At 39.2% G+C, this 25,756-nt stretch overlaps 1 protein-coding gene across 3 annotated transcripts in view; it reads right to left on the bottom strand.

Annotated features, from left to right (window-relative positions):
* Window positions 1-25,756, bottom strand: part of NKAIN3 (sodium/potassium transporting ATPase interacting 3) — a 349,000-nt gene that overhangs the window by 21,131 nt on the left and 302,113 nt on the right. For 2 of the 3 annotated variants that reach the window (XM_033072062.2, XM_033072071.1), the window contains exon 5: window positions 6,407-6,467. In XM_033072062.2, coding sequence (XP_032927953.1) covers window positions 6,407-6,467 — 61 coding nt within the window. Of the gene's footprint in view, window positions 1-6,367; window positions 6,468-25,756 lie in introns of all 3 variants that reach the window. The other variant, XM_033072081.1, reaches the window with a different exon arrangement.

Below are 25,756 nucleotides of genomic sequence, written 5' to 3'. Positions count from 1 at the left end.
CTGTACTGTGAGTTAATCACTACTGCTGTGACTTACTAATATTCTAGAGAATATCCAATAATATTATGTTTGCTAAAGTGATTGAGGTGATTCTTTTCTACTGAATTTCAGGAAGAAATTTCTGACTTGTGCTTAAGGGAGGAATTGTGGGAATGCACTGGAGGTACTCTTACTATTTGAGTGATTTATCTCCTTCCTTAATGAAAAATCAATGAGCTGCTGGCTTGCATGGGAATGGTGTCTTAACTATTATCTTCATACATATTCAAGCAACTCAACATTAAGAAATTAATTCTTTACTGAAGATAGACTAAAATATTTTACTGAAGTGGTTTAGAAACTCAAGAGGGATTTCCTCAAGTTATTTGATTCACACCTTAGAGTAAGCTATGTTCAGCAAATGAAAAATTTGAATTAGCTTACACTTCATTTAGATGATGCCATTTGCACCCTATCTGGACAAATCTTACATATTGTATTCCACCTGAAACATATGGTACTTCCCAGCAGGTAACTTCTGCTGCTGCTAGAAATACTCTACAGTTAAGACTCCCCTTTCCATATACTATGCACCATCTATTATTTAAAGACAATCTCTTAGGACAGTGTTCTGTAACAGTCAGTGGAGAATACAACTGGAAATGAAGACCATTTGTACATTTTGGTAGGGGAAGGTAAAAGCAGACAGTTGCATGAGTGAATGTATATATATTTAGATTTGTTTTCCTGTGACAGATTATTCATCCACGGTTTTTAATATAAAAAAAAAGAAGAGGGAATCATGTCTTTACTGCAATTTTTTGACAATAACCTATCTAGAATCAAGATTTTATTCCCTAGTATTCATATTGTTTAGTTGCTTTTATTTTACACCACCTCAAAGATTTTACCCTTGGTTGTGTGCATTGTATCTATGCACATGTTTCCATAGGAACTAGAACAAATGCTTTCTTCAGCAATGTATGATAACTGAATGTTAAAAAAAAAAAAAAAAGAAACAACAATAAATTAAAGCAGTATGTAGAGGAAATCTAAAGAGTGTAACATCCCTGAAATATTTCTTCCTTTATTAAATGCTTCAGAATTCGTTGTGTTAGTTTAGTGCAGAAATGAGCATGCATTTTTAGGTAATTCACACTAAGGCTAATGATAAATAAAGAGGACACCAATAGTACTCTGGGACCATACAGCGTTGTTAAACCATGAAGTGTTGTTAGAACAGAGGTCTGTACTTTATATCTCCACTACAGGAGAAAGTGGAGTCAGGTATAAACAGGGTAGTAAACAGAGGAGTCTGTATCTAATCAACTAACTCCAGCTGGACAGAGCTCTAGAGTCTACGGAAACTGCAGCTTGATATTTGTCTCCATTAAATATCTGGTAGGGTTGTCCTGAGCCAAGCTGAACTGAGGAAGCCTGGTTCTGCTGTTTTACCAAAACAGGTGAATCAAAATTCTGGGGTTTTGGGTTTCTTGTCTAGATGAACAGAAAGATGCAAACTGCTTTCAAGCCTTCCAAAAATACTGGTACTCACTCCTGTTTTCCAGAATGCTGTCAACATGGTAGCTTACAGTGCTGTTTCATTGCTAAGCAGTAAAACTTACTATCATTTTAAAAGTATGTGTCAAGCATACTCATCCACCAGATAGGAACAACATTTTGTTTCAAGTCATTGTGGTTTAAAGGTGAAAGTGGTGAGTGCTAAAGTCCTGTGCTGCTGTTTAATAAAATTAGTTAAGGACAGTTGTTGACTGGGGATGTTTGATTCTTGTATAGCCCAACAGAAGAGCAGTGCAGAATCCTCTTTCTTGGTGATTTTGATACTAAACATTTGATCACAAAAAATCTCTTCTCAGAAGGTAAATGGACTCAGCTGCATGTACAATTGCAATTAATGCAAAGACAGTAGTAGTGAGTTCCCAAAATCTCCTTAGTTAAGGAACCTTGGATACTTACACATAAGGGTAATCAAATTTTTTTAATATTAGCTATTGCTACCTAGCTCTTCATTCACTTTGCAAAAATATAGCCCATTTATAAGAATTTATAAGAATCACATTATAAGAATTTTATCACTGCTGAACCTCTTGTGTAACTATAAATATTAAATTAAATGTGATATAAAATTCTTGTTTGATTACTGACAACAGATGCTCAATGGTGTGTATGAATGCAATGCCATGTGTCAGATAAGGCAACGCAGTAGTTTTTCAGAGGAAGTAATAATGTATCTTGCTTTACTTAATATCTTTCTAATGATAGCATATGGAGGGTCATATTGGTACCACAATATGGGGAAACTTGTAATTTGTAAAAACAAATTAATCTTCCTCTCTGTTCTGAAAGTACAGCTGAGCTCTGAATACGACTAGCATAGAAGACAAAAAATAATCCTTTTTTTTAAAAATTAATTTTGTTCTTGTGTTTTCATTTAGGGGATAAATCTTTACGGTGAATGGAAGCCCTTTATTTTTGCCCATGCACAAAATAGGTTTAAGTTACATTGGATTTGCCTTTCAGCCTCCTTTTAATAAAAATCCTGAAATCACAGCCTTAGTTTTGTGGCAAATCTTCCCCTCTGATTTCACTGTTATTTTCTTATGCAATTTGTTTACAAATCAGTTTCCACTCCACAAAATCCAGTACAGTACAGAGCTATCACTTCTGACGTGTGTCAGTGTCACATTTATGAACTGGTGTTTAGCAGTTGTGCTATCAACTGTTTCTCAAAAAGGTCCAAAAACTATTTAGAAATTTAATCATGATTTTAGCAATGTATTTTGCCTAGTCTCCAGACTCCACTGAATTAAAACACAACTCTGACAAGGTGGAAATCAGTTTCTGAGTTCATTTTTAGGAGAAAATGATTCACAAACAGGATAGTGACAGGCTTTTATGATTACAGATTTCACATATTCTACTCCTTCAAAAGGGCTTATAGAGATTGATAGATCTACAAAGAAAAAAAATGAAAAAATGAAGGGACGAGATATAAATAGACTTTTTCATTAGGATGAATGATGGAAGGTGTTAACCCCACTACTGTAGTGTGCCTTTTATATGTTCCTTTTCTTTTTCATTCCTTTTGACCTGCTACCATCTTCCTTCGAAGTAAAAGTTAACTACAGTATGAAACGTAGGTAAGATGAGCAATAGCTGGAAATAAATGTTTCCTCAAGCATTATTACTGTTCAGAAAAGTGTCCATCAGCTGAAATGTCAGGCTCAAAATCCATTTAAGCACTGCACAGAGGCTAAACAGGCAGCTATTATTAATTTTTAAGTCTGCCTTATGGGTTTTAGACCAGGAACTGGGGTTAACTCAATGCACTGAATATTGCAGAGTATATTTAATTAGGGAAGCTTTGACACTCAGATGGCTGAGGATTTATTCTGTGCAAACTACTGCTAAAACATGAAGGAATAGCTGCATCTACCTAAGAAAAAGATCTGCTGCATCATATTAAAATGCATAAAATTGGCCTTAGTTGCAGATTTTTGGACTTTTATCCTAATGTAAACACTCTCTGCTTTCAATCTGTTTTGAAGCACCACTTTGCTTACATCTAGAATAATTTTCTGTCCATCATGCTGCAAGTTAGCAGTGTGAATTTCTCCAGAATAAATCCAGCTAATTATCAAACCAAACCATTTTCTCACTGTGCCTTAAACAGACATTTCTGTATTCCAAACATATCTGTGGGATGCCTATGAAGGGGTTAACATTTGTGTATAATGTATTTATCTATAAGCATAGAGGGCTCTAAAACACAAAAAGGCATTAAGACACAAAGTTAGATATTAAAGGCCTGTTTTTTTGCTTTTGATCCAATTCAGAACCTTAGAAGGCAATAAAAATGTAGCAAATCAGAAATTACTTCTTTCCAATGGTTGTAAAATCTCCTAGCTGCATCTATTACACTTCTTTGCTCCTCTTTTTCCTTCCTTTGTGAACTGCTCTTGCCCCTGCCCCAGGCCATTCCCTGCCAACCAAAAAACCTATTCACACAGGAGTATGAGATCAAATGTAAAGATACAAGTGAAATGGGAAATTTGTCCATTCCTAACAAAGGACATTACACCATATTTTCCCAGATAAGTGAGGTGATTTTCACTTGTAAAAGAAGAACAAATTGTCATTGATACCTCTGAAAGACAAGCAGAAATTAAATGCAGACCCCTGAGTCATTTGAGGAGGATGGAAACTGGGTTAGTTCCACATACTGGATCACTTTAGCACTTGATGTGTTTTATTGGCTGATAAATATGTTACCTGTTCTCCATTCTCAGTAATTTAAATTTCCATCTACATCATATGGCTCAAAACCCTCAAAAGACAATTAGGTGGGCTCACCATCAGAAGAAAATGCATCAGCCCCCATCTCTTCTGAAATAGATATGATTTCAAAGTCAACAAGACCTTTAACTTAACAAAAACCCTCTCATGAGGCCTTGAATATGTAAACCACACATGTTCTGTAGCACATGACTGCAGTTTCCATGAACATGTGTTCTTTGCTGGGAGTTTTGCCTTTCACACATGCCTAAAACAGGGTGAGTGAAGCACACTATAAATGGTTAAACAAGCCCTACAGTAATGTAACATTTTATGTTGTATTACTGTTATTTGTGTAAAAAGGGAAGACTGTCTTCCCAGGTATAGATGTATCTGTGTTTGCATGTGGAGATGCATGTGCACACAAGATTATTCTTCAAGGGCACTGTACTTTTTGCCTTCCACATCAGTCTGCAGGCCTCCCCCCAACATCTGATGCGGCCTCCCTGTATGTATTTATCATCTGTCTCAAACAAAGTTTCCACCTATCCCCATGGAGCCCTGGCTACTGCCCTGACTCATCACATCCATAAGGAAAGGAGTAGTGCTTGGATTTCACTGAGCAAAGACTGTGCTTATACATCCCAAACTATGCAGCCATCTGCTGATACCCTGCGTCACCAGTTCCTGCCTAGCTGCCAGTTTCCAGCTTCCCCAGGAAGCATTTTCTGGGCTTTTTCTCCTCAATCCCTACATTTTATGTTTCTTCTCCAAGTGTTGGTATTTCTCCTTTACAGTACCCATCTTTATCCAGGTTCCTTTGTCTTTCCACAGTACACAATGTGCATGACATACTTATGGTTCCTTACCACCCAATTTTATCTGAGAATCTCTTTGATATACTTTCTTCCTAACAAAAACCTTCAAATGAAAGTGTTAAAATAGATTTGATACTAATGTCTGTTGGATTATGACAGAGAACTGCACATTCTACCATTTGTAGCAATGGAAAAATATTTTTTGTATAGTCCTTCACACTGTTTTCAATCTGCTTTTCCATCACAGACATGGATTACTTGAATTACGTTTTCAATAAAATTTTCCAGGTATTATCAAATACTTTCCTAAAACTAATTTTTTTTCCTATGATATTAACCCACTAGACCTATTCTGTGAAGAAACAAAACAACTGTGTAAATATTTATGAATTAAAGGTTATAAATAAATATTTGGTTGCATGTTATTTATCCTATAACCATAAAATTCTATTTACATTCATTCTTTTTTTTCCCCTAGAGAGAGCTATTTTACTGTTTACCTCCTTAAAAATGAGAGGAAGTAAATTATCACATGTTGTCCCTTTTCTAAATTTGTTGTTGTATTTGCTCCTCTGCTCATCCAATATTTTTCCATTCTCACTACTGCTTTTACCAATGGCCATCCTAGTCATGTGGGTATGGTGAGATCCTCAGGCAATTCTCACAACCACTTTTCACACAGCATCCTACCAAAATGTTCAGCATATTCAGATTTTTCCAATATTCTCTTAATGACTTTTTGACAAACACTTTAAGGTGTGCACATTTTCAAACTTTAGGAACGATGTGAGTATGTATAGAAGGATTTCATTGACAAAAGCAAGTTAAGAATATGGGGTCAGCATTTAAAATACATGGTCTAGGTGCCTGTAAGCATAGATAAGGTTTACCTAATCATTGATCAGAGTGATGCTGCACACTGTAAATTGGTCTATCCTCTCCATTAATTTTAAAGCTGTCATTTGGAAAAACAGATTAAGAGGTTTCAGGAGCTTTGATTCAAATGTAAATGTACATACATAAAGACATACATATATATCTATATGTATGCAACACGTATCACATAATTTTCATCACTATGACTGGTTTATGTAAGAGGTTCACAAATCTCTATGAAGAAGCTCAGAAAGTGCACCTTGGTAACTTGCCAGTACCTAAATAAGTATATCTCTAAGCATAATCGGTTGTGTTCATGAATACCAGATTCTGCCATTTTTCAAGCTTTATTCTTTGCCTTGGTAGTTCAGTGCATGACTAAGTCTCAGCCCAGGTACCTTGGCTCCAGAGATGGTGAGGTGTGTATCAGTACTTACAGCTGTCCTCCTCCTCCATGAAAATACTGATCACATAACAGGCATACACAAATCCAATCAGCTGTGAGAAAAAAAGAGGAAAAACCATCATTAGAACACACTGAACACTTATAAAGCATTTACTACAATGATATGTACAGGTATCACAGCTAAATTTTAAAGATACTTGCTTCCATTTCCTGCATTTACAATTTTCTGTGCAAATGATCACAAACAGCTAAACTACTTTCCTCTCTTTTGCTCATGTTGCATAACATATTTTATATATAAATATACATTTTATAGCCTGGTCCTGCTGGGATCAGTATTGATGAATACTGCTATTGAGTAATACTGGTAGAAAACATCTGTACCCTGATGTTCAGCTATTATTTACATTTCTTTGTTCTTCAACACCTCTGTTCTCACACGGCTTTTCCCACACAGGAGGCTCCCTATGCACCTCATATGCTTTCTAAAATGCCAAAATATTTATTGACTGCTACAGAATTAAGTCGTAGTAACCCTTTTATGGAATCTGCCAAGAGATGTCTTTTGGTGCTGCATAAAGTGAAGAATTGCTAGGCAAAATTTTAAATTGATAGGTGAATTGTCATGATGTAACTGAACAGTAAAACTAGGTTATGATTCATTGACATCAGGAAACGCCTTACTGGTAATTCATGTTACCATGAACAGTACATGAACAGCATAATTTCCCCAAAGAACAACAACAGTCAAACCATACAATTATTTTAACAGTAGCACCCACGAAAACATCCTCCTTGACCCAGATCTGTGTCACTTGTGCCATCAAGAGGAAAGGATTAAAGGCTTTAGGATCAAGAAACAGAAACTCCACTCACTCCTTATCCATATAGACAAAACGTTTTCTTATGATCATGGCCAAAGATGAAGAAAATCCCACTGGGCAAGGAAATCTATTAAACTGCACGGTCAGACATGTCCAATCTTGAAAAAATATTGTTTGTGCAGCTGTACACAATTCATGCTATCTGAAAACCTTAAAAAGACTTCTCATGAGAGATTTCAAAAACAGCCCAGAGATTAGTTTTAAGAACACTCCTTTTTCTCTGGTCCATTCAAAAAATCTAATTAAAATAGTTATTCTAAGGATGCTACGGATCAACCATCTGAGAAAGAGGTAATTTAATAGTATCTAGACAGGTATAAGCTCTTTCAGAAGCAGAGAAATCATTCCAACCTGCTTTCTGGTTGAGTTGCACAAGGAGCTTTACAAGCAGCTCCAAAAGCCTCTCTGCAGACAAAAGCTTGTCCACACAAGGGAATTCAGGGAAGTTAGATGAATTAACTAAAGCTGTGAAATCAACGCACATAAGATAAAGTACATTAAATCCCTGTGTGGCCTTCCCCATTCAGAAATAAAGTGGCCCTAGTTCACTGCATCTTAATCCTTCTCCAAGGGATTAATCTTCCCATGGAGAATTAAGCTACAGTATGCTGAATCTGAGCTACTTGTGAACGAAGGCTGTCACAGCACTGTGGCACAGTCCTGCCAGAGCTTCCTCTCCAGGGCATTCACCTCACTGGTGCTTTGACAAGGTGACTTTAATCCAACTTCTCTCTCATTCTGAGCAGACTGTGATATCAGCAGCTTCCCTGACTGCTTTTTTGTGTCCAGTTTGCTGCGTGCTATTGCCCCAGCCTCTCTCAGGTGAACAGCACTTTATTGCACGGATGCTCTGAGCCAGCTAAATGCAATCCAGCTCTGGAAGAGGCGCTGGCTGGAGATGGCTGGGATGGATCCATGGCTGAGCTGCACATCCCCCTGTGCCTGTGCCATGGAGGTTGCAGCAGGATGGGACCCGCAGACACAGCAGGGCTGGCTGGGTCACTGTGTGCTCACTTTACCTGCTGAGAATTCTGTGGGTGACTGGGAGCAGTGCAGCTCCTGCTGTTGATGGCAATGGGATCAGTTCTGCTGTCAGTACATCCAGGACTCCTTGACAAACCAAGAACATTTTTCTCTAAACTTCATAGTTTAGAGCACCTTTCAGGCATGACCACTAAAACAATACAATATAAAGGCTTCCAGGAGATCAAAAGACAAATCATACCTGAGATGTGGTGCTTGTGGCACCTGAAAGCTACATATAATTTTAAAAATATTGCATTAGTACCATGCAATAACCAGAACACAGGTGTTTTTTTATAAAAGGATTATCACCTGTTTATTTACAATGTTTCCTGATCACTGTTTGTGTTGTGCAATTTGACTACATAAGTCACTTGGGTTTGTTTCTTTTTCCTAAACGTGACTAAAATATTTTGAAGAGTAAAACCGCTGAACAAATAATGAACATGATGGGCTGTGGGTTAAGTGCTTGTGAAGGAAGATAAAATATTAGAATTATTTACTCTTTCCACAACTTGCATTTATTTTTTCTTATTAGTAGTATTCTGTATTAAATTAACTTTATTTTTATAAATGCAATATGTTCTTTATATGTTCATGTGTGCTCTATATCCATGCATATTATATAAAATATCTCTGCAAGTGCTTCCAGCAGACTTCTCAAATGAAGTCTAAGCTGTTGGACAAGTGGATAAAGCACACCAAAACTTTCACTCTAATGAATAATAAATGACCTGACACAGAGAAAGCAATAGGGAAAAGTGCTCAAAAAAGTCTTCCAAAAAAACGTGGGTCATGACAAGCCTGAGTTAAACAATCCTAAGAGCTTACATCTTGCTCTTTCAGCAGACCTTCTCCTTAGTCTTTTCCCCACTCTCTTGAATGTTTGAAACACACTTTGCCTAATCTATGACCTTCTTGCAAAATCAGCAACCTTTCTCTACTTCTCAGAAATATATTTCTTTATATTCCTCTGCATTAGAAGTCACTGCTAGCTATTGTATTTATCATGTATATTTGTTTAAAGACACCATTTACCCCATCTGTTTAGTTATTAATACCAGGAGAAATAAAAAAAATAAATATATTCACTCTCTTTCAATTTCATGGTCATTTCAAGGGGAAAATAAAGGTGAGGTGACTAAACATAACCCTCCATAATCCCACAATGTCTTTCTGTAGTTAAATGACAGAATGTGGGTTTCTGAAAGAATAAAGCAACAAGGAAAAAAAAGAGCCCTTTAGCATCAATTGTCAGGGATTGGTGCTCAGGCTTTTAACTAACAAACAGGTAGTTATGGTCGGGCAAATGGTATCTACAGCACCATTAACAAGAAGTGATAAAGTGGGAATATACCCTTTGACACATGAGATCTGTTTCCCAGTTCTCAGAGTTACAGCCACTACTGTGTGAATATTGTTGTAAATGAATTAATTAAAACCTCTTATTTTGTGTTATTGATGGACATGCTAATAAAATATTTATTCCAACAAATTACTTTCAGTATCTTGATTAACACAGCTGCTGTTTAATTAATAGTGTTAGGCTCACGTGAACCCATCTAATTACCAGTCTTGGTACTGGAAATGTTGGCTATTGGCCTGACACCAAGTGATAGACTTAATGTGTGTTCCCTGATAACTAAAGCAATATGATGTATATGAGCTGGGAGACTCTTAATTTCATCATCTTGAGTTGCAGTAATCATTCAAAGGGATTAATGAAGTGGTTGGAAAAGGATGTCCAAAGCATCAAAGATCACTAGTGAAAGTATAAATAGGAGTGTACAGTAATTTCACAACTATAAGGCACACCCTTTAGACTAAATTTTTTCCCCGAACCTGGAAGTGCGCCTTATAGTCTGGTGTGCCTTATCTGATGGACAAAGTTGCGAAATTTGCCAAACCAGAAGTGTGAGCCGCAATGGGGGGGCGGTGCCGCGGGAGCGTCGAGTCGTGACGGGGGGCGGGAGCGGGTGGCCACAGCCGGCAGGAGCTGCGAGGGGAGGGAGGGAGCTGCCGCCAGCCCTGGCCCAGGCGGAACAAGAAGCCAGGTGGTGCTGGCCCCGGTCCGGGCAAGGGGGAAACAAGAACCTGGGCGGCCCTGGCCCAGGTGCAGAGGGAACGAGAAGTGCGAGCCCGCAACAGCTCCGAGCAGAGCCTGCCCGGCGGCAGCATCAGAGCAGCGGCGGTATCAGAGCAGCGGCGGTGAAGCCCCTGCAGCCGCCAAAAGGTGGTGCTGGCCGAGCCGCTGCGGCCGCCAAAAAGCGGCGGCGGTGAAACCCCTGTGGCTGCCAAAAAGTGGCGGCAGCAAAGTGGCAGCGAGGAAGCCCCTGTGGTTGCCGAATCATGGCAGCGGGGAAGCCCCTTTGGCCGCCGAATTGCGGCGGTGGCCGAGCCCCTGCGGTTGCCAAAAAGTGGTGGCAGGGAAGCCCCTTGCGGTTGCCGAATCACAGTGCTGGTGGAGCCCCCGCGGCCACTGAATTGCGGCGCTGGTCGAGCCCCTTATGGTCTCCAAAAAGCGGCGACAAGTGGTGCAGCCCCGGGGAAGCTGAGAGAAGTGGCACGGCCACCGGCCACGGGGAAGCAACGAGAAGCGCCACCACCACCGGTCGCAGGGAAGCCGGGACACAGCGTGGCTGCACGGTGGGAGGCGGGAGCTGTGAGCCGTGCCAGCTGGCGCCGGGGGCAGGCGGGAGTACTGGGGCCCACCGCACGGGGAGAGCACCTGGGGCTGTGTTTAAAGGCTACACCGATCTTTGAAAAATGTTTGCAAATTGAGCACCTGCCAGCAATTCGTTACTTTGTTGCGCGCCATGCAGTTCCTCGCTGCAAAAAAAAGTGTGCCTTATAGTCCGGTGCGCCTTATCTGATCTACAAAGTTGTGAAGTGTGCTGGTTCCCGGGGGGTGCGCCTTATAGTCGTGAAATTACTGTAAATAGGAGCCTCTGGCCTGATCCAGAGCAAAATACAGACAGCCAGGAGGCCTTGTCTTAACAACACTGACTCCAAGGCATGGAACCCTGGGATCCCTGCACTGTACAAGAGTGCCTGTCTGACCTGGAGAGCCCAGTCTAGTTAAGTGTCTTGGAAGACACTATCAGTGCTATTCTGCAGAAAATTGGGATTTAATTGTGGGGAGTAGCTAGTGTCCCCAACCTTCATCCATCTGCTCAGTTGTTAGGGTACACCTTTCTCTAGAGAGACTAAGCAATAAAATACTCAGTTTTTTCAGGGAACCACAGAATGGTTTTGATTGGAAGGGACTTTAAATCTCTTCTGGTTCAACCTCCCTGCCATGGGCAGGAACATCTTTCACTAGATCAAGTCTCTCAAATTTCATCCGGCCTGTCCTTGAACACTTTCAGGTATAGGATATCCACAGTTGCTCTTGGCAACCTATTCAAGTGCCTCATCACCCTCATTGTGAAAAATGTCTTCCTTTTGTTCAGTCTTGATCTATGCTCTTTCAATTTACAACTCTTACCCTTTGGCCTCTCACCACAGACCATGGTAAAAAGCCTCTTTCCATCTTTCTTATAAGCCTCCTTTATAAACTGAAAGGCCAAAATAAAGTTTAAATAGCTCCAATTCTCTCAACCCTCCAAATATTCTCATGGCCCTCCAAGTGGGGTACCATGAAAGCAGAGTAGAGGGTAGAATCACCTCCCTTGACCTGCTGGCTGCACTTGTTGTGATGCAGCCAAGGGCACAGTTGGCTCTTTCAACTACAAGTGCACTTGGCTGACTCATGTTAAGTTTGTTTCTCACCATGATCCCCAAGTTCTTCTCAGCAGGGAAGCCTGCTGAGAAGAATCCACAAAGGGATTTCTATCAGTGAAACATGGGTACATTAATACGATGCTATTATCAAGGCTTTTGATGCATCATTTGTTTTCTGCTGATATCCTTAAGTAGAAATAAAATAGTAGTAGTGTCATTTTTCTCCTGTGCAGGCAGCAGAGTCTCAAGAGGACCTTAATGCTTTAGTCTAAATAAAATCTCCAGGCTTAAGCTATGGACATCTGCATGAAATGTAAATGCCTAGTTTAATAGAAGTGAAATTAGATTATATAATTGTCCATCATTAAACTGAGAGAATCTATTAAAACATGTAAGAAATTAAAAATCTAATCATTTGAGCAAATATATACTGTGAGATATAATTGATTTAATAAATGCATATTACTAGAATATATCCTATTAAAAATAAGAATCAAACTGAGTGCAAAAATGTATGTTTACTTGCTAATTAATGTATTTTAATAGTTACTACTTAATGTGGATTAACCTTTCCTTAGGAAAGCAAGGACAAATGCAAAATAAAACTAGAGTGATGATTTAAATCAAGGCCATTTTCTGCAGACTGAAACACTCTATTAAAATTGATGATTTGGATAATTTTGATTTAAATCTTCCTGCTTTGCTTTGTCATCATCAGCTGTGGCCTTTAAATACACTCCCACAGTATGAGACTACCTTCCTATCAGCTTCACATACTGCAGTTCCACTGGTTCAAAGTAGATACGTGAGTCTTCCCTAAGTATTTAAGATTACATGAAGCAGTGCCCTGGGCTATCAGGTTAATCTTCAAGGTCAGGTGTACAACAGGTCACTTACCACTGGTAAGCAACTACACAGAGTTTTGTAGAGATCTTGCTGCAACAACGCGGAACCATCCACACTAACAAAATAAATGTACAGTACCTCTGGCTCCAAGAGGATGTGTGACATTGTAGGTAAACCAGATTTGGAAGCTTTCTCCAATCAAAGTAGAAACTGTGCTTCACACTCTTTGCTGTACACATCCAGTCCACCCAGATTGCCATCTCACTGAATAGAGCTTTTTCTTGACTTTTTTTGCTGATGAGAACTGAAAATCATTATTTCTTATTTATTTCTGGGTTTCTTCAAAACTGTAACTTGGCAAACAATTCCTTTTTTTTTTCTGCAAGGTCCTTCACTATTACCAAATTTCCCAGAAGGTCTGAAGAAGTATGAAAGGAGAAGAAACTTTTAAAACTGAATCTTTAGGCATAAAAAATTTGTAGGATATAAAGATTGACATGATGTCTTAACTTATAAAATGGAAACTGTGTAGCAAGAGTGAATTTACTGAGTAAAAAGGTAAAAATACATTAAATTACAAAGCATCCTGACTATTACTGTCTCCTGATTAGCATATTCAGAAGAGCTAACAACTACTGAGGAAAAGCTGAAACATGAGTAGTTAATCTTCTTAGCTACCTACTTGCCACTAACACTTTTATTACTCTGCAGAGAGGACCATAAAAGCCTTTTCCTCCATTAAAGACTAGAAATGTGCTAAATCAGAATGGGAGATACACAAGGGGAAGAGGGCATTATCCCAGTATCTGTGTGTATACACGATTCAGCAAGATAGAAATATGACTAAGATTATCAGGCGCAAAGAAATCATACCTCCACATATTCTAAGAGAATGACAAAGGAAAACAATCCAGCAGTTTATAGCTGGAGAATAATAATAACCATTTACTACTATAGTATATAGTTATCCAATTCCATGATTCTATACAATTTTATGCAATGTATCTGCTTGATTATAAACATTTTACTAGAAACATACTGTAAAACTGTATCCTTATAGATAATTTCAAAACTGAATGCAATTTTTTGAATTAAAGAACAGACAGTTTCAAAGGTATGTCTGCATTTTCCAGAATTATATGATGAAATGCATAAAATTTTACACTGGTAGCAGGGGGAGGCTCAACACTGGAAGTGGAAATCTAAACCCACAAATGCACACAAATAACTGCAAAAATCTCCTGAAAACATAGCAGGAAAAGGTGGCAGCAACAGCTGAAGTATCTTATGTTGTCTGATTTCTTTTTTCCTGTCCATCTTCCTAAAATCTATTTTATTTGAGTTGAGTAAAATTCAGGCTGTAGGGGTATTGTCTATCAATTTAATCAGCACAGCACAGAGCTGGTCTGGTCCAGCTGTTGCAGCTGTAGTGGAGAGCTCCTAGAGACTAAACTCTGATAGCCCTTAAAATGTGCTAAGGACTCTAGAAAAGGGGACAGGTGCTTGGAGGTACTTTTGCTGTATATTTACCATGGAGAAACAACTGAACAGATACTAAAATGTCTGTTCTTAAAATAAATAGAGGTTGTTGTTGGCTAATACCGTAGGAGACAATTCCTCTTGAATACTCCTGTTACCCAGTTGCTCAAAAAGACTTTACCAGTTAAGAGGGAAGGCTGATATGTTACATTGCCAAGATGTGTCCCAGCTTTGTTAGGGCTCAGAGCAATCAGGGAAAACTTAGTGTGTTCTCTCTCCCCTCTTGCTTAGCTATGGGTTATTCTCCCTCCTTTGTTTCTGCTGCAAGTCCTTAGAATCAATATTTTGTGTTCTGAGATCTGGAAGATGGAGGATTTTGAACACACTGCGTATCCAATCTCGTGTATAATCAGGTCACAGAATTTTACCTAGGTTCTCTCTTAACACCATGATAATGTCAGAGCAACCCTCACAGTCTAGGTTGGGGTATTGGAGCTCCAAGATGAGTTATGGCCACAGAAGTGATTTGGGAACCTTTATCTTTTGCTCAGAGAAGAGATTAGAAACAAACCCCAAGTATTAATTATTATCTATTTCCTTGTCTAGTGTGTGATAGAGATCTAAATTTCCTATTTGGAACAAAAAGGAAGTCTCAATATGTAAAAACACTGAACACAGTATTTAAACATGGCTGGTCACAACAGTGCTTTATCTTGACATGTATTAATTGCTTGTTAATGATACAACTGGATATAGTGAAAGTCAAAAGTGTAAAATTAAGTCAACCTTAAACATTGAAAGTTTAAGAGCGAAACAACAGAAAGTGAAGGGGATGAGGGTGGTAAGCAGGAAGCGAAAGGAGACCAACATCTGAGCAGACTCTTAACAAAATCACCAAAAAAGACAGATAAACAAGTGAGACTTCAGATCTAGCTTTTCTCCAGTGTGTAAAGAAAATAAGTCATCCTAAGAACAAGGTCAGAAGTTCTCATATTTAATTTAATGACTAATTAGTTTGTCAGCTGAATAACAGGAACTGAGAAAATCCTTTACATCTAATTTTACAGTAAGCAGGCTAAAAGATGACCTTCCTTCCTGCCAAACTGACTTTGTGTTACTTGTTTTTATGTTTTCTAAATACCTGCTTTTATTTGCTTTCACCTTTACTTATCAGAGTTAAGGATTTCAGAGCTACTTGCAGATCACACTGTATTCCACATCTTTCGATATAACAAAGAAATTCAGGTTTGATAGTGTCTTGTAACCCCAAAATATTTCCTAAAGTACTCATTAGGTAATGACTTTACCTCCACCTAAGCTGCACTGCACCACTTTGGAAGCTGGTAATGCAATCAGAAGAAAGAATGAAAGAAATGTCTGCCAGTGAGTAAAGCCAGTGTAAATCTCTTTGGCATGTGACACAAGGTACTTGGGAAGGTTTTTGAATCTCAGGGAAACTGATTATGCATGCAGGGGGTACAAAAGCAAACTGCTTTCAGAACAGAAGAGTATTGCAAATCTCAACCATTTTTTATGCTAATACTCCTTTTAAAATTTTTACAATTTTTTTCATGCTTATACTGCAATTATGAAATATGTTCTTTGTTGATAGAATGCCAAAAGATACTTTTTCCCTCCTAATAAGATCTGAAGGCATATAATGAGAGCATTATTTCCACTTACTTCTTACAACAGACACAGAGAATGTATTTTAATTCCAACAATGCATTGAAATCCACAAGAATGACTTCTTTTCTACCGAATCATTTCTTTCTCTTCATGCACAATGTAAATAATACATGCATGAAACAATTATATTAATGAGGCAGCACCCATTTAAAGACAAACTGTGACATGGAAACAAAAATATCTAGTTCAAGATCTCGGTGAATTATGACAATCTGATCCCCACTATTAGCTAAGTACCTTTACAGATATATCTTAAATGCCTAAGTAATAACAGCTAAGACTAAACATAGTATTATTCTGGCTCCTGTTAATCCACAAAGATGGCTTAAAAATCATATAAAAAACTGCAAAGGTTTTGGTAACAAGAGTTATGCCCAGCAGTAAGTTGAGCAAGGTGATTCTCTTCATGCAAGACCCCACCTGGAGAGCTGTGTCCAGTTCTGGGGCCCCCAACATAAGGACATGGATATGCTGGAGTGATGCCAGGGGGGCCATGAAGATGGTGAGAGCTTCTCATGGGAAGACAGGCTGAAACAGCGGGGGCTGCTCAGCCTGGAAAAGAGGAGGCTCCGGGGAGGCATTAGAGCGCCTCCCAGCACCTGAAGGTGGCTGTGAGAAAGACGGAAAGGGACGTTTTTCAAGTGATGGGACAAGGAGCCTGTGTGAGAGTATTGAGGCAGGGGAACAGTTTGCCCAGAGGAGAAGCTGGAGATGGAAATGTTAAAGGCCAGGTCGGATAGGGCTTTGAGCAGCCTGGTCTAGCAGGACGTGTCCATACCCACAGCAGGACTTGTTGAATCTGATAAACTTCAGGGTCCCTTCTAGTCCAAACAGTTCTATGATACTTCAGCAGAGAAAAAAAGAAAATCAAAAAGCAACCCAAAAAGATAGACCCAACTACATCACATCATCTCACATGCAGGAAATTGTGTGATCCAGTGAATGGAAAGTAAGAATTTAACCTCTACCCTTACCAGCCTGCTCATACTATTTACCCAAGTGGAAATGCACCTCAGAAGTAATCTCCAAAGCCTAAATGCCATGCAGTAGCTCAGACCAGCCACTAATTCACACCACACAGAAATAAAAGCTTTGAATAATAACCAAGAGCTGGTTGAAATTCACAAGAGAGTAGAAATTCATATAAGGCAGCATGAATGAGCACAGGTCATCTGAAAACTTTTCTTGTAATACGATTCACAGTGCAGGGGGGGAAAATTCAGTATTCCTCTCTGCAATGCCCAAAAATATTTTGGAATTGATACTGACATAGTGGTGTTTTTTTCCTATTACTATTTTGTTTAATATATGCAAGGAAAATCACACCAAAAACTCCTTTCTCTGTCCACCAGACTTCGACTATCTTTTGCCTTTTTGTGTGTGTCTATTGAAATGCTAGGGTGATGGACAATAGCAGTTGACAGATAGAAGAGGTGGCAATATGACTATCTTTCTTGATCAGCTCTTTGTTTTTTCCTGATTAATTTTCATATAACAGCATATTTAGTAGATGATCTATCCCACATGTGCTTTTGCTTGTGTATGAATATGCCATATTTAAACCACATTTTGAACCAAAGTTGAACTGGGTTTTTGTCTTTGGAAGGAACAATAGTATAATTAGAAACATGGCAGAATTTATGTTCTTGGCAGCTAATATAGCAGCCTCTTCACTCAGCACAAACTGAAATTATTCAATATGAGGACATGGGGACAAACATGACAGAATGGTGTAGGATGAAATATGGTGGAAGGGGAAAGCCATGTCCTTGTTTGATCCTTCCCACTGTAGTTCTCACTATGGATAACATTGTTTAACTCGTTCAAGCTGCTACCTGAATGTGCAGAGGGATGTAAATAAACACACACACCCATACCCACACATGTCCTTATAATCTTTGTGGAGTGGTCTGCTGTGATATGTGAGAAACAAGAATACCATAAAAGCTGCAACGTTATCAGTTTGCTCAGGTATTCCCAGTTAAACTGTGTGCTAAAAGGCTTTTGTGCTGGATTCCCACTGGGCAGAAAAGCTATCAAGGACTGCAGAGAAGCTTTGCTTTCTATCAGTGCCTAATGAATTTCCAAAGCTGCTTCTTCCATCATGTCTGACCCAGTGCGATCTCTCATATCACATGTCCCTGGCACAGTTTATTTGATTGCAGTAGATGGTCCCTGTATAAACATTGTGGTTTCATGTCCTATTCACTCCTGTTTCCTACCAGCAGCTTTTGCTTCACACTGCACCCCACTGCTCCCTTTGTGTTCACGTGGGTCTGATTCTGCAGCCTGAAGCCCAGGGTGCATCCCAAATCAGTATTCCCTTTCCAATGTATATAAGCTCAGACTATAATCAGGCAGATGCAATTACACAAGCAACACAGGAGCCATTCTAGAAAGGACTTTTCCCTCACTACCAGTACAAAACTACCACAAGCATCCCTTCATGCCTGCTGAGTGTGTCCCAACATTTTGGGTGTATGGGAAGCACTTCTTGTCTTGCCCCAGATCCAAGTGTCAGGATGTTTTAGCATATGGGAGGTAGATTTGGCCTTAACTCCTGCCATGAGGTTACTTCTGCAAAGAAATGCAAATGCAGCAAGAGTCTGCACCTGGTAAAAGGAACTGCTGTACTGAGAGTATGCCCTGACTTGAGACAGGTTTCACCAGGAAGAGTCTTTGGACTCCCTGACTGGCTCATCTAGGCTGAGCTTCTGGTTACAGCAGATAGCTTCTTTCTGGGAAACAAGGTCAGATTCACTCTAGGACAGAGGGGATGTGCTTATTTGTGTCATGTTTTGGCACAAAGAGAGACTCCGAGCCACCCAGTCTGAAGGAGGTAATATCAGGCAGAGAAAATGTTTCCCCTCTTTCTCCTTGAATCCAGAACTGAAATGGATCTTTGCCAAGAAATCTTCCCCTGTACTTGAGGGGCACCACAGCCTCAAGAACATGTCCCTAGTCCTTGGAAAAAACCTTCTTATACATGGGGGAAGCTGAAGGTGTCACCAAAACAGGCACCTTCAGACATCCGGAATATGTTTCTAGGGTTCCTGTACTCTTGGACAGGATGTTTCAACACTCTTTTTCTTCCTTTCAGGTAGAAATAAGTTTAAGCCTAGCAAATCATGCTGTGCAGCTCAGACTAGCTGAATAAATACCTGGGAGGTTAAACTTTGTCACTCTTTCCCCTGCTGAAAAAATTCCCACATATTGTGAACAGAAGTAGAGCAGGCGCATTTAAAGGAAACTCATGTAGGTCTATTTTAATGGCAACTCTCACAGTTCTTTGAAATGTTAACTTTTACAAAAGCCAGTTTAGACCAAAAGAAAAATAAGAGAGGCAGTCTGGCTTCTGTAATAAGCAAATTAGCACAAAGTAATTGTTCAGTATGAGGACATGGGGACAAACATGACAGAATGGTGTAGAATGAAAAATAATGGAAAGGGAAAGCCATGTCCCATATTAAAGCCCTTTGGGGGATAATTCAAGTGACACAGAACACTTACACCTCCAGAAATTTCTTTGACTAGATCCCTAACCACAGCTTCTCCATAATTGCATGCTGTCATGGAATAAAAACTGTTAGTCCCCTAACCTCATAGGTGAGATTAGAGCAGGACTGGGCTGTTTCAAATGGAAGGGACCTACAGTGACTGTCGAGTCCAAGTGCCTGACCAAAGGCTAAAGTGTATTGTTAGGGACATTGTCCAAATGCCTCTTACACACTGACAGACTGGGGGCATTGCCCAGCTCTTCAGGGAGCCTGTTCCAGCATTACACTATTTTCATAGTCAAGAAATGTTTCCTACTGTCAAGTCTAAACCTTCCCTGGTGCAGCTTTGAACCATTCCCACATGTCCTATCACAGGATATCAAAACTGAAGAAAAGATCAGCACCTGCATGTACACTTGCCCTCCTCAGAAAGCTGGACAGAGTACTGAGGTCAGCCTCCAGCCTCCTTCTCTCCAAACAAGCTGAATGTCCCCAGCTGTTTCTCACAGGATGTCTTCAAACCCTTTCACCAGCTCTGCTGCCCTCCTCTGCATGCATGCAGGGACCCTCACATCCTTCTAAAACTGTGGGGCCCAGAACTGCCCACAGCACTCCAGGTGAGGTCACACTGATGCAAAACACAGTGGTATTGATGCCTTAAGTTTTAGCTTTTATATTTTTCAGTTTCTCTGCTGCCTGGTATGTAACTCTGAAATGTCATATTAGGTAAGTTCTCTTCACAGGGTAGTTAGACAAAACAATCCCTTCCCAGCTAGAGAAAGAAGGATAACTGTTAACCTAAATGCATAAACAACAGCAAGGGAAAGGGGGCAAGCTAGGGGGTTGAGACATCATAGCCTGAAGCTGTAATTGGACAATTGACCCCAATATGTAAATGGACCAAAACTTATAAAAGTGTAAGAACTCTTGACCAGGATCCATCTTACGTGTAGCCCTGGCCAGGCTCTTGCATTGCCCAAGGTGTATCCTTTCAATAGATACCTATTTTATTATTTTAATTGTCTTTTAACTGTCTCTGTTCCAGATCAGCATCTCTAGGCATCAGTATAATCATTTCTTCTGACTGGTTTGTGATGCTGTATTTGATGCACCCACAAGTGGAGTTTGCCCTCTTGGCTGCAAGCCACACTGCTGACTCTTCCTGAGCCTGCTGCCAACTAGCACCCCAAAAAGATATACAAACCATGTGTGATTTACACAACACAGCAAAGCAAAACAGAAGCCCACTGCAAATTGTTGTAGATGGATCTCACAGCATTGAGTGACTGGGTGATAAAATTAGAGCTGAAATTCTATATCAATAAATGCAAAGTAATGCACATAAGGAAAAACACATATACTCTACACATATAGAATAACAGGCTCTAAATTTGATATTAGCTCCCAGGAAACTTGTGAATAGTTCATTATAAACCACAGCTCAGTGCTCAGCAGCAGTCAGAAAGGAGAATCAAATAGCAGAAAAGCAACAGAAAAGAAAGTAGAATACATCATTATGCCACCATACAAATCCCTTGAGTCCTGCAACCTCAACGCTGCACACAGTGCTTTCTCTTCATCTCAGAAAGAAAGTAGTTGAATCAGAACAATTACAGAGAAAGGTGTCAAAGATAATCAAAGATATGGGTGGGTTTAAAAAAGGGAGAGATTAGACAAATTCACCTTTGGAATGGAGACAATGACAATCACAGAAAAAATAATGAATGGCTTGGAAATGATAAATACAAAATAATTAATCCCTCATTTAATTACATGAGGACAATGAAAAATCAAACCAAATTATCAAATCACAGACTAAGGCGTTACCTTTCATCACAAACTGAAGAAAGGACACTTTCCACATAAATCAGAAATAAACTGTGGAACCCAATGCCCTGAACATGCTGGAGAGGTTAGTCCTATAGATGGATCAAAAACTGTTCTTTTGAGGGGAAAAAATGTTTATCAAAGGCTATGAGAAACCAGACTTCCTACATGACAGGGAAGTTCCAGCCAATATAGCCAGGAGATGTTAATCCCTCATTTTTGCTGCATTGAACATGTCAATTTATTACTATTTACATTTGCTAAATTCAGCTGTAAATTTTGTAGTTGGAAAATTAGGAGTATGGAAATCTAATGCACACAATGGGAAAGATTAAAATATTAACTCTAGGCTTAATGTACACATTATAATTTCAGCCAAGTATTTGTTGAATTGAAATGAATAAATTGAAGTCCCTTGGAATCAGGTTTTGAAATTCATATGGAATGGTTTAGCTAGGTATGCTGCCTATTCCAGATGAAAGGGAAGACATGATGTTGATGCTCCTACATAAAATATAGAGAATAGATATGAGTGATGATCAGCTTTATGTTAGAATTCTAGGAATAGTCTCAGCAGTTCATAATCTAAAATTCCCTTGCAGCCTCATTCATTGTGAAAAATAAGGGTTGGGATTGGAGCAGGGCCAGGAAAACATTTGTTTAATTAAGACTAGATTGGCTATTACAAAATGTCAAAATACTTTATAGATTTCTTCTGAAATCTTTAAAAAGTCAAAAAGTCACATTAATCAGGCAATTTTTGCAGTAATAAAAAAATTAGTACTTAAGAGCAAAAACAAGTGCAAGGAAAAAAAACCTCAAATGAAAAGAATAATGTTATATTAATTGCTACATTTCTAAAATACTACTCAGCTCACTGTGGGACCCATTTTCACAACCATCTCTAAAACTGATGGCAGTCTGGCAAGTACTAACCTATGAGCTATCCTGATTTTTCAGATTTTTCATCCATTGTCAACTCAGTAAATATGTTTCAATACACTGCAAGGCTTTTGACACTGTCTCCCACAGCATCCTCACAGGTAAGCCCAGGAAGTGTGGGTCAGATGAAGGGACACAGAGGTGTGAGTGTGAATGGCTGAGTTCAGAGGGCTATGAGCAGCAGAGCAGAGTCCAGTTGGAGCCCTGCAGTCAGTGCATTCCCCAGGGATCAGTACTGGGTCCACTCTTAATTTATTTATCAATGACCTTGATGAAATGATAGAATGTACCCTTCAGTTCATCAAATTCTTATATAGTTTTTTATAATTATTAAACTTGGCAATTTGGGGAACCCAGTGCAAACCTAGTAAGTGCTTTTTGCAAATTTTAATATTCTTAGATAAATATTGTTACGTGTTTTAGAACATCAGTCATTTTGTTTCATGTACAGCTTCTCTAAAAATCCACATCACAGAAGAAAAAAAATGAAGTATTCCTTACATTTCTTTAGAGGTAAGAAGTGCTACTACAAAAACTTTAACATTTGTATGATCTTACACACGTTCATGAAGAAAGTCCTGAGAGAGGGATATTTCCTTTTGATACTATAATACATAAACCAAATAGTATCTGTAAGAAATAACATTGGATGGGAAAACAGCTTGCACTACCAGCAGCCCTGAGATGACAATTCTGGAAGGAGAACAGTAGAACAAGGACATTAAGCATGCAGGAACCAGACTGTGGTGACCTAAGATGGAATGTAGCTTCCAGGGACAAAGAGGTCTATGAAAAAGTTCAGGAAAATGATCAGACTGACTGGAAGAACACACACTGGACAAGTATAAACTTTCCCAAGCAGAAACAAAGAAAAAAAAAATGATGGATTGGCTCAATAATGGTCTTCTGGACCTGCATACAGATTAGCAGAGTAAAGTATAAAATAACACCACAAGTGTATAGGGATGAGCTCAGAAAGGTCAAGACAATACACAACTAAAAAGTGAATAAAGCATAATAAAAAAATAGTCAGTGGCATAAACTAATAGAGGGCAAGCTCAAGTAATGAGCTGTCACAGTCCTCAGTGATGCAACCCTGCCTGAGGCTGCAGGTTCATGTAGCAGCACTAATTATATTCCAGACGGAAACATCTCCTCCAGGACTGGAGGCATGGGTTTGGGAGGTGGATGTAAGGTTTGGCTATGTTCCATGGTATTGCCTTCAGGGGACTACACACCTTGAGGTGGCAAAAAGCCCTGATGTCTTTTCTCTTTATTCCCTTCTTCAGCAGAAAGATTACCTGTGGTTGGTGAAGTAATGACACTGACACTTATTAGACTCAGGTGAGAATAAAGAAAAGTATGTTATTGATCATCTGCCTGAAACAAAGCTGAAATAATTCAGATGTACTAGTCCTGGTAAATTCACCTCAAAGCATGTAGAAGTCTGGCTAAAGCAATCCCAAGCATGTTAGAACATTTTTGTAACATTTAATGAGAACAGGAGAGGCCGAAGACCAGAAAAATCAAGGCGTACCCATCTCTTCTCTTTCCCTTTTATCCTGTCTTTGTGTGAACACACTGAATTCTATCCCTAACTTCATTTACTATAAACTTCTTAAAAAATCCAATTATTAGTTTGCAAATAAACATACTAGTACAAAGACAAGGTGCTAAGCACTGAATTATGTTGCATGAAGTCTGCTCCTTCTTAGGAGAGATAATGGGCTTTGTAGTTAGGGAAAAAGAATCAGATGTGACAAATCTTTATTTTAGTAAGCATTTTGACACTGCTTGACATTCTTATAAGCAAGCTATGAAAATATTTCTTAGACAAAAGTACTGTCATATAGACTGAACAACTGGCTTGAAAACAGCACACAAATAGCTACTCATTGTCCTCCATCAAATTAAGATACATCAAATTGATGAGGCTCTGTGGAATTCCACCTGGGCCCAGTGCTACCCAGCAGTTTCAGCAGTCACTGGGTTATCTGCAGAGATACTGTACCTTTCACAATTCCAAATGGAGTAAGCTGGCAGTGGATAGAAACCCCATGGTGGACAAGAACAGAATTAAAATAATATTGGCAAATGGACAGTGGGTTTGGAGAAAAATAGTCCAAGTGCAAATTACTGTACTTGAGTAGGAATAAGGAATAACCAACTAGCTGAAGACAAAATAGGGTGAACAACAGGCTACATAGCAGTTCCACAGACTAATGAACCACACCCAGGCTGTGACTGCATAACATCAGTATAGGGGAAAAAGCCCAGACATCATGCTGGGATGAAAAACTGAATTTCAAGTTGAATCAGAAATACCCTGGAACACAGCAGCAGTGTGGCATCAGATGACAGGTTATGTATAATTTGCAGATTTCCCTTCAGCAAAGAGGAGAACCAATCAAAGATATTTCGGATGAGAATTACAGGGACAATTAAGCATCTAGAAGACATGACCTCTTTGGAAATCTTACAATACTAAATTACACACTCCTTTAAAACTTCTGGACCTGGGAGCCCGCATTTACAGTGTATTGTTAGTTTTCATTGTTCATAAAAAAATGAAGTGCAAAGGGCTTCTTCAGAAAGCTGCCACCTAAACCACTTATCAAACAATTTTATTCTAGAAATAATAAGTTACTGTCAGAGGATAAAAATCTTAACAGAGCTTTTCAAATTCAATTACAACATGAAACAATTACTAATATCAAAAGACTCAAGACTTTTCTCATTAATATTTTAAAGCAGCATGACAGATTATTTTGAGTGTGTCAATAATGATTCATGCTTCTTGTTGAGTACTCATTGTAAGGGAGAATGTTAGGACAGCTGAACTGTCTTTTTTCAGACCAATATATGAAAAACATCATTAAAGTCGTCATGAATCCAGACAGGGTATAACCTTGTCTGACAGCTGTAACGAGGGCAGATGAGATGCAAAGCAGAATCTGATTGCTTCAGGTTTTGTGCTGGCTACTACGTGGGCAAGATTCAATTATTACAAAAAAAATATGACACACAGGAAATCTGTCAGAAGCTGAAAAGAGAAACAAGCTGTGTGTGGGTGTATTATTCTCTAATGGTGAAGAGATACTATTCAAGATGGGATATTACCTTCCCAAAAGGCTAAATAAAACATCACCATGAAACAGTAAACATCTCCAGCATGGGGTGGGGGGGGAATTACTGCTGGATGCTGGGCTGTACATGAGCATAACTCCATAATTCTCTCAGAAACACCTTTGAAACATTGCCAGATGGCTGTCCAAATGTCCACACCCACCCAGAAGGAAAATAGATGCCTAACATATGCATCTACTATAAGTTTAGGAATCATAAAGTGCTCTGCCAAGTCTCCAGCTACAACTCCAGGAGGCTGATACCTTGTAGGTCTAACTTCACACCCCCTTACCATACACAGATATCTAAGGCATTTAAAATAGCCAGCTGAAATCTTGGCGGGAT

Source organism: Catharus ustulatus, chromosome 1, assembly GCF_009819885.2.
Source record: "Catharus ustulatus isolate bCatUst1 chromosome 1, bCatUst1.pri.v2, whole genome shotgun sequence".
Classification (NCBI taxonomy): domain Eukaryota; kingdom Metazoa; phylum Chordata; class Aves; order Passeriformes; family Turdidae; genus Catharus; species Catharus ustulatus.
Note: the sequence above shows the minus strand (reverse complement) of the source record. Positions and strands in the feature narration are given on the sequence as shown.